The sequence below is a fragment of the Silurus meridionalis genome, chromosome 7 (genome assembly GCF_014805685.1).
Source record: "Silurus meridionalis isolate SWU-2019-XX chromosome 7, ASM1480568v1, whole genome shotgun sequence".
NCBI classification, from domain to species: domain Eukaryota; kingdom Metazoa; phylum Chordata; class Actinopteri; order Siluriformes; family Siluridae; genus Silurus; species Silurus meridionalis.
This window is the reverse complement of record NC_060890.1, coordinates 8,575,655-8,585,770: the sequence shown is the minus strand read 5'-3', so window position 1 is coordinate 8,585,770 and position 10,116 is coordinate 8,575,655. Positions and strand designations below refer to the sequence as shown.

The window sequence follows — 10,116 nt, the reverse complement described above, 5'->3', positions numbered from 1 at the left end:
CAAATGTACAATTCATTTTCTGAAATTGTTTGTATGTTCATTTGAACAAAATGGCTGTTTACTTGGTTTGGTACTCAAAGAAATCAAGGCATGTACTCAGTCACGCACTGAAAATATTGAAAAATGTTTCAAAAGTAAGAATATCGGTCTGTGTTTAATTATTGTCTCAGTGGCAGTGTTTGCCCTACATCAACAACAACAACAACAAGGCTGGAATGTAAAGGTACGCCCAGTGGAAGTAGGTTGCAGAGGATTCGTAGCCAACACAACATCCAAGCTACTCAGGGAGATGGGAGTATGAGGAAAGGCCCACCAGCAGGCAGTCAAAGACCTCTCTGCGGTGCGGAAAAGGGAAGCCAGTGGCTGTGGGTGAAGAGAAAAGACTCCGCCTGGGTCTTTAAGTGAGTTGATGGCACCTAGGGAGGGAACCTGGGACGCTGGGATTCACTGCTGAACCCTCTGGAGGTGTCGTGGGCCTATCAGCGAAACACCCAGAAAGGAGGGTGCCCACTTGACAACCCAAAGGGTGGCATCACTCAATTGACCATCCCACAGAGTCTCATTGGTGCCTCAAGTATGCATTAAGGGATATCAACATCAAGTCATACACAACAGATCTTTCTGTTATACAGCTGATGAAGGTTATAAATTATTGCTTAACCTTAATCATTTTGATGGATCTAATAGAGTGTCCATCCCTGGATACGTTCTGCAGCAAAAACTGACACTCAAAGTACATTTTGCACCACTAAGAAAATGATCAGATTAAGGAAAGTGATTCTGTCTATCTCCTGCTGTAAAAGCGAACCACTGCATACTGCACTGCAGCTTCATACATACAAACTAATTTCACAAAGCACAGTGCAACATCTCATGCTTTCATGAGTTTATTGATTTGATGATGAGACCATTTTTTCCCTTTTAGTCTTGCTGTGTTCTTTGCCTTTCCCATTCCTTTTTCAGTATAAGTAGTGCTCTTCTTGACTTGGGTTTCTGATATTTAGTTTATAACCTGATAACATGAGGTAAACAGAAGCCTTTCTCTTTCTTGAATAATAATTATGCATGGAAGGAGCTTGAAGTGTTGCTCCGCTCATCCATATGAATGATCGGCATTAAACTTAATTATAAAGTCTCCTTGCTTTGTAGGTGCGACTCCAGGCAAGACTTCGGATCCATCCACTATGGTAATAAGACTGTGTTTGCATTTTAAAGAGTCAGAAAAGGATATTATTGACATGGCGAAAAATGAAAACACATTGGATTTTAGTCACTTTATAACCGTGGACATACAATGACTTTTCAATAATAATAATAATAATAATAATAATAATAATAATAATAATAAAAAGATGCAGGGTCACATAAGAGTCTTGTGTAATCATTTCCTGTCTGTAATTTATGCATTTATTCTCTCATTAGCGAAGTGTTATGACATGATAGTGATGTTAGATTTGGGTACTGTGGTTAATTGGTAAACAGGTCATTAAAAAGTTGCTTTAAATCATAAAGCAAGCAAACATTGTAGATAAGAAGAGAGTAGTTCATTTCAATTAGGCTCCACTATAAACATTTCGATAGACTTTCAAAACCAAACAATGACTTTATAGTCTTTCACCAATGAATGTACCTTCAGAGCACTGTTGAATTTTAAATTTGGATTGGTCAGAAGGCTTTGGGACTGTGTACAATTTTTGTTTTAAGGAAAACATCTAACGAATAAGTAATTATATTTATAATTATATTTAAGTTTTCCTTAAAATGTACACTATATAAAATATGAGTAATTTATAATTTCTTGCTATCTTATTTCTTAATTTTTAGTTATTTGCTTTTGTGGTACTCTTGAACAATCCGGATGTAAAATAACTGATCAGACATTAATGGCTTCATCGATCAGTCTGGTTTCTCTTTAAAAGGTTAATACAGATCAACGTGAGAGCACAGAGAGTCCGACATGTCCTCTTCTTAGAGTGTTCAATTTTCAGACACTCTTATTTGATATTTATGACATTTGGCAGATGCGCTTATCCAGAGCAACTTACAACTGAGGGTTAAGGGCCTTGCACAAGGGGCCAACAGTGGCAGCATAGTGCTGCTAAGATTTGAACTTACAACCTTCTGTTCGGAAGTTTAATGTCTTAACCACTGAGCTACCACTCACTGCAAATCTACTAGATTGTCTGTGATGTTTAAATATGTTGCTCTATTTTTGATTTAATTATACATAATTTGCATAAATGGCTCCAGAGTGGACATTTCCTATGTAAAAAGGCTTCTTATGAAAATCACTTTAACTTGATTGTTAGATTGGAAATATGAGGTGGTATCAAGAAGTTTTGAGACTAGTTTTGTAACACACCAACAGATGGCAGCACAAGGCTGCACGCATGGTCACAGGGAGTACCAACCTTTATAAGTCAGTGTGCCAAAAGACATGGTCCTGTGCACACCGGGAGCTGTGCAACTGGTGCTATTCTGACCACATTCTGCGATTTTATCATAGACAGCAATTCTGAACAAAGAGCAAATGGAAAAATTCCACGTGGAACTGGGCAAATCTTCCACGGAGACTTTTGACATGAATCGGCAATTTTACGAGCCGTTCGAGGTGTTTTGAATGTCTTCTCATTTTTCTGTTTTCACATTTCCCAATTTCAGGTTTTCAATTAACAAAAAAATACAAACAAAAGAAAGAAATAACTCAGGCAGTGTTGATTTATTGTCATTAACAGCAGCTCTAACAATAGTTTCAACTGATAGGACAAATTACAGCTATATATGCGAGAATATTTGTTAGCTTTAAGACTTAAAGTGAACACTGCATAAACTGCATTTAAAAAACACCACTGATATGGTAACATTTTCTAATTAAAGATGTTTGTTCAGCAATTATGGAATGAATCTATAGTTTTAGACATGACACTGCAAATTCTGTTTTCATCTCAAGACAAAAGGCTTTGCTGTTTTTTTTATACCATGACAAGCATTCAAAAAAGCCTTTACTATAACTATAACACTTGTATCTGTTTCATGGACATTCCACAAAATCTATGGTTCAAAACTATGACATGTAATAATTACATATGTTTGCACAGTATTACATTTAACCTCAATATGGTCAAAACTCATTTGAGTTGCTGTATCCGTTCATTCCAGATGACATTTTGTGGGTTAAAAGTACACTAGCTTCAGGATAATTAACCCCAAGTGCTATAAACTGTGGAATATTCACATACCAAAAAAATACATGAATAGTTTTTAGTCTCTCTCCAAGCAACACAAGACAGAATAGATGATGCTAATGGGATACTGGAAAACTTTATCAAGTTCTCAGATCAGGTTGTGACAGCCTACAGTAGCTAATTTATTTAGATTGATATGCAGCCATGTGAAGAGCCTTGCTGAACAATTTCTATTTATATTCCTTAGAATTGTTTAGAACTAAGATGAGCAATTATTTCCACATGCATTTTGTTTATATGAACTTTATCCTGTATCCATGTTCGATACAGAGCTTTATATGGAAACACTTTGTGTAAAGTGGGAAACACATGGGATGCCAGTCTACCATAGAGCACCATGCACACGCACTCTCACACTCACCACCAAAAGGGGATTTGGAATATTTATCTCCATGCATGTTTTTTGGGGGTGGCAGGAACCTGTGCAAACAATAACCCTAGCTTAGGAGAACCTGAAAAAATAGACCAGAGAACCAGAAAACACACACAGAGAGAAACCCAAGCTAAAAATCTAACAGAAGACCCTGGAGCTGTAAAGCAGCAATGCTGTCTGTTATAATGTATACTATAATATAATGATACAGCAAAAGTTTGATAAATCGTTATATTTGTCGACTGTCTTGTGCTCATGTAAACCCTGTGCCAGATTTAACTCTGAACTTTTTGTTTTTTTATGACGGTTAGAAGATTTGATTTTAGTTTTGTCCAATTTCAACTGTACCGCTCAAAATCGTGCAAAAAAGATCTCACTTGCTCTCTCACTATTTTATTCTCTCTAGCCATCTTCCCCTCCTCAACCTATTTTCTTCTCTCCCACAGAATAACACACAACTATTTATCTGCTCTGACACTTTCTCATTCCACTCCAGAATTCCACATGATAGAAGTGCCTTGACCTTTTTATCCATGCCCTTACCTCCTGCAGGAGTACTTACTTCAAGAACAAGAAAAATGGTAGAACAGACCACAAGAAAAGCGATTGTGGACCAGACATGGAGACAAATATTTGGTAGGACACAACATCTACATTGACCAGGCATAATACTATGACATTATAACATTCTGACTGGTGAGTCAATAACACTGATTATCTCTTCATTATGGCACCTGTCAGTTGGTGGGATATATTATGCAGCAAGTGAACATTTTGTTCTCAAAGTTGATGTGTTAGAAGCAGGAAAGATCGGCAAGCGTACTGTAAGGATTTGAGTGAGTTTGACAAAGGTCAATGGCTAGACGACTCTCCGAAACTGCAGCTCTTGTGGGGTGTTCCTAATCTGCAGTGGTCAGTATCTATCAAAAGTGGTCCAAGCAGTGAACCGATGACAGGGTCATGGGCGTCCAAGGCTCATTAATGCACTTGGGGAGCAAAGGCTGGCCCGTGTGGTCCGATCCAACAAACGAGCTCCTGCAGCTCAAATTGCTTAAGAAGTTAATGCTGTTAATACTCAAAAGGTCAGGACTGTTTTGGCAGCAAAAGGTGAACCAGCACAATATTAGGCAAGTAGTCATAATGTTATGACTGATCAGTGGCCATGTCTGGTTGGTGTCTACAAGAATAATTCCAATGGGGACAGGTTTGATGGGTGTTTTTATGTTTGGTGTTTGGGTGTTTCATCAATGGCATTTGGTTCTCAGAGTTTCTTAGGTGTCAGGCAGGAATGCACCTCCTATTACAGCTTGAGTTAAGAAGCTGGAACACTACATAGATTCATTCAGAGCAGACGCTGCAGTGTTGTCCCATGTGCAAGCTGTCAGCAGCTTCCTGTCTCTACCAGTTGGCTGGGAAAAGCTCTAGGGAGCAACAGTCAGGCACGAGTGTAACATCCTGTATGTGGTGCATACAGACACGAGAGGTGTTGAATTTATGAACCTGATCCCCTGGTAATTGTGGCAAGTGCAGAAGTAATCTGTTCTACTGGAGGATGACCGAATGACAGAGCGACCCTAAAAACAATAAAAATAATTAAATGCTAAATACATGATACAATACTACAGTAAATATAAAGAGAAATCACTTCTAATATAATATAATATAGATTAAAATCATACTAAAAATAGAAAGAACTCATTTTATATTTCATATACTCTCATACTTTTTCTCCTGACTATAGACCAATGACTATGTTAGCTAAGGCATGTCCATTCATGCTGTTGATCCAGGGCAGTAGATCTCTATTCACACACACACACACACACACACACACACACACACACACACACACACACACACACACACACACACACACCGCCTTTCAGCAGCGTCTGAGCAGCTAATGCTCCCACTCCCTCCTCCTCCCTCTCTATCTGGATGGTCGGATGGAGATAAACATTATCGATTTTGCAGCATCCTGTCTTCGCATTAGAGGCCCTCCACAGTTCCGACAAGAGAAATTGTATGCATTACAGGAAGGCCGGTGACTAATGTCTGCCAGGCTGCCAATGAAAGCTGAGCTCACTCCCCAGAGAACACACTTATAGGCGGGATGTGAGACTCAAGCTACACTCGTATTTTTGTGAATTGGAGGCAATGTGAGGTCAAGTCACCGTTACAGGAGCATCAAACACAAATAGTAACTCATGTCCAGGGTGTTTTGAAAGCAAGCCTCGGGGTTTGCCCAGAACTATTTTTTTCAGTGGTCACATGGAAAAATGAAGTGGAAGATTTTTTGCCATACTAGTGGCTGTGTAAAGATTAACTTTAGTAAATGTTTAGAAGATTTCAGGCACTCATACGAGTGTTCCTGGTATAAATTAGGTAAAGAAATTACAGAAATGCATAATTTAAAGAAGTGGCCTGTTAAGATTTATATAATGATAATAATGATATTATATAGTAATATATTTTATAGTATTCAGAATAGTCTTATCTCTAATAGCAATGGGATGGAATGTTGACTAGAGTTGAACACCAATGACAAGAAAGTATTCAAAGAACAATACATAAAACGATTTTTAATGTATGACAAAATGAATGAAGTCTTCTCTTAAACTGTTGCAGCAAAATTTAACAGAAAAGCATTTATAAAGACTTAAAGCTCAGTCTATTCACATGATGTCATACATTTATGACTGAAAAGTGTGTTGGTTGATATGATTTAACTGGTAATTTGTTCAAAACGTATACAAATACATGTTATGAATATATATATTTTTTTCATTCTTTTTTTGTCTCTGGTTGAGACTAGAGGTTCACGTCAGGACTAAAGTCTCTTGGGAGATAAAAGTTTTTATCACGTGTGCTTCACAATACATTTACATAGTAACTGCCTGGGCAGGGTTGGGGCTTTTAAACAGGTCACTGGTTTGTGCATATTTTGGAATTAAGAGCTAACTAAAGGGTTTCTGTTTTTTTTTTTCTTGGAAATTTTTTGTGTTTCCAGAGGCGTTAAAGTACATTTCATATTCATTAAAAAAAATTTAAAGGCCACACCCTCTTCAGTCATTGCGTTACATTGTCAGTTTATGTGTTAGTACAGATATGACATATATCCCACGTTCCTTTGTAAACCTTCAGTGCAGAACCCAATTTTTTTTTACATAATTCTATTGTAACTAAGAAAGACATTCAATTATGATCATTGTTAAATTAGGAAAAAATTCCCAGGATATATTCACCAGCCTGAAGTGTTTTTTTTCTTTTGAAAATGCTTTCCACTAGATTCTGTAGCTTGGTTGTGGTGTTCATTCAGGTACCTCGTTTAGGGTTGAGGTCAGGGCTCTGAGCAGGACATTTGTGTTCTTCCATGTCAGCGCTGGCAAACTATGTGTCCATAGAGCTCGCTTTGTGCTGAATTCTGTGCTTTATACTTTTTTAATGAGGAAAATAAATTGGTATGAAGGTGTAGGTGTACACGAAATTTTGGGGCTTTTCGATAAAAAATTTGTGTCTTGTCCTCAAATTCCAAATGTAAAACCAAATTATACTTTCCCTTGTCTTTTACATTGTACCATCAAGGGTTCCAAAAAAAGCTGAATCAATTCAAGTGAAGTAAATATTTTTTTTTTTTTTTTTTTATTGTCATTCTAACTATCTAGTATACAAAACACAAGAGATCGGTAAAGGCCATGGGCGGTAAAGTATTAACTCTGTGTAGTGTAGCTGCAAAAATCTGTTCCATAATAAAAACATGAAGCTGAGTCACAAGAAAGCCCACAAACAGTTTGCTGAAGATAACCTGTCCAAGATCATGAATTACTGGAATCATGTCCTGTGGCCTGATAACACTAAGATAAACTTGTTTGGCTCAGATGGTGTTCAGCATGTGTGGCAACACCCTGATGAGGAGTACCAAGAAAAATGTGCCTTGCCTACAGTCAAGCATGGTGGTGGTATGATCATGGTCTGAGGCTGCATGAGTGCTGCTGGTACTTGGAACTGTGGTTCATTGAGGTAAACGTGGATTACAACATGTAATGTGACAGTCTGAAGCAGAACATGATGCCCTCCTTTTAGAAACTGGGCTGAAAAGTAGTTTTCTAATATGAAAACGACCCAAAACACACTACCAAGATGACAACTGATTTGTTGAGGGAAAAGGGGAAGGTGATGGAGTGGACAAGTTGAGATATTTTCAGAGGACAGTACATCAAGCTGCAAGCTATACACTGGCTACTCTAAAATATATGTTTCATTTTTTACATTTTTAAATATTGAAAAGAAGTTATACTAAAATGGTTGCTGAAATGTGAGGGGTGTACTCACTTTAGTGAGATACCATACATATATGCACACATAGGCACACTAGTGCACCCTTGATGGTCCAACACGTCCAGCTTTACTTCTCAGATTATAAAGCAAAGATGAAATTTGCTCCAAATGAGCTTCCTGTGTATTGATTTATTCCCTGGCCTGTATGTGCCAAAGCTCTCAAGCAGGACGCTTTGACTGACACACCACTGACAGGCTGGAGCTCATGAAGCTCATCTCTCCAGCAGCATCAGATCCATAGGCTTCGTGCACAGAGTCGGATTTCGCGGAAGCACGTCGGTCTGCTTGTCTTGTCTTATTGCATGCTATTTCAGGCGAGTCTCACCGAGTGCACGAGCACGCTTAGGTTTTCTCCACACTCAGCACTTGGCGCTAATTGTATTTTTAACGCACGCGCACACAGAGAGAGCGAATAAACTAGTTGCATGTGTGTTTGGGGTGTTTGTGCTTGGAGATGAGCCCCGGACGCAGGAGACGTGAAGGACTCTAAACATCTCACACACACTCTCGCGCACACTCACGCGCGCGCGCGCACTCACGCACGCATCTCGCACCACTGCCACCCCAGCGTTTCTTCGTCGCGTGCGCCAAAGTTCCCAAACAAGATGAGCGGTTTGGACGAGGACCTGGCAAAGGTTCTCGTGATGAAGGACGAGGCGATCAAGGTGCTGGAAAGACGTCTCGGAGACAAGGAGCAAGAGATCCAGGAGCTAAAGAGGAAGCTGCACAAATGCCAGTCGGTGTTGCCGCGCGCGCAGATGATCGGACCCAGGACCAGGCGAGCGCAGGGCATCTCAGCAGAGCCGCAAAGCTTCACCTCCTTCACCGAGCTCATCGGAGAGGCTTTCCGCAAAATCCCCAAGTCTGACAGGCAAGAGAATATAAATATGTTCTCACTGCTCTTAATGCACTTACACACAAAGTTGACACCAGAAAATGAGAGTAAATGAATCATTACATTACATTTTTAATAAGTAGATGTGCAAAAAATACAATTCTAGACAGTACAGAAGAAGCTCTGGTCAATTTGTTGGAGTAAGATCTGGTGTCAACATTGTACACTGTATTGCAATGGAAGTGTATATACAGTTACATAAGTAATCATATGCTGTATGCATTGTGCTGTAAACAATGAATGCAATCAGAGCAAAACATAATGAAACATAACAGTTAAACACCAGATAAAGCAATGCATAGTGTGATGTTGGGGTGAAATTATAAAAAAAAAAGATCTTCTGGGTTGACCTTGAGTTTAACTTTTTACAGTATGTGCATGTGAACACTTGGCTCAGTTGGGGTTCTATGGCTTTGAGCTGCAGATCAGAAAGTTGTGTCCAAATCCCAGTAAAGATCCTTAACCTTCCGCTCATATGTACAGTACATGTGGAAGTGTGAAATATAAAGTGTATTAATTACATTAAATTTTATTTAAAAGCTATAGAGCTTTAAAGAATGGACATTAGTTAGGACAGCAGTTTTAAAGAATGTAAGAATTACAGAACAAAGTTAACTTTTTATTCAATTTCATGTGTGCCAATATGTGCCAATTGGATCCCACTACATGTGTGGAGTTTTGACATTGGACCTCCTGGAGTGTTTAAAAGCTCTGGCATGGAGAAGCTGGTGCTGGATCTGTTATGATCACAAATGTTGAGCTCAGTAGCTCGTAGTTTTATAACCATAATGACTGTATAAGACTGTAGAAAGAACATTACTTATAATCTTATACTTCAGCGCTCATGTTAGTTCTCACTCTCCAGTGTTCTGTATTGTTGAAAGATTTATGATCAAACTCTTGATGTCACCCAAATGAGGATGGGTTTCCCTTTTGAGTCTGGTTCTTCTCAAGGTTTCTTCCTCATAACATCTAGGGGAGTTTTTCCTTGCCACAGTCGCCACGGCTGCTTATCGGTGATAAATACACACCGTTCACCTTGACTGTTGATTTCTGTAAAGCTGCTTTGAGACAATGTCTGTTGTAAAAAGCGCTATAGAAATAAACTTGACTTGACTTGACTTGATGTGTATTTATCCCCAATGAGCAAGCCTGGGTTGACTGGAAACATATAATTTCATACTTTAGAAATAACCGACATAATCTGTAATGATATTACAGTACTGTACCCTGACTGTGTTTAACTTTCATTTACTGTCAGTTAA

The 10,116-nt window shown here is 38.8% G+C and overlaps 1 protein-coding gene across 1 annotated transcript in view; it reads left to right on the top strand.

Moving 5' to 3' along the window:
- Nucleotides 1-8,376: 8,376 nt before the first annotated feature.
- The window catches only part of prkg1b (protein kinase cGMP-dependent 1b), a 201,671-nt gene continuing 199,931 nt past the window's right edge, over nt 8,377-10,116 (top strand). Inside the window, exon 1 of the mRNA XM_046853942.1 lies at nt 8,377-8,827. Within this exon, the coding sequence (XP_046709898.1) occupies nt 8,562-8,827 (266 nt within the window). The 5' untranslated portion in view covers nt 8,377-8,561. The remainder of the gene's footprint in view (nt 8,828-10,116) is intronic.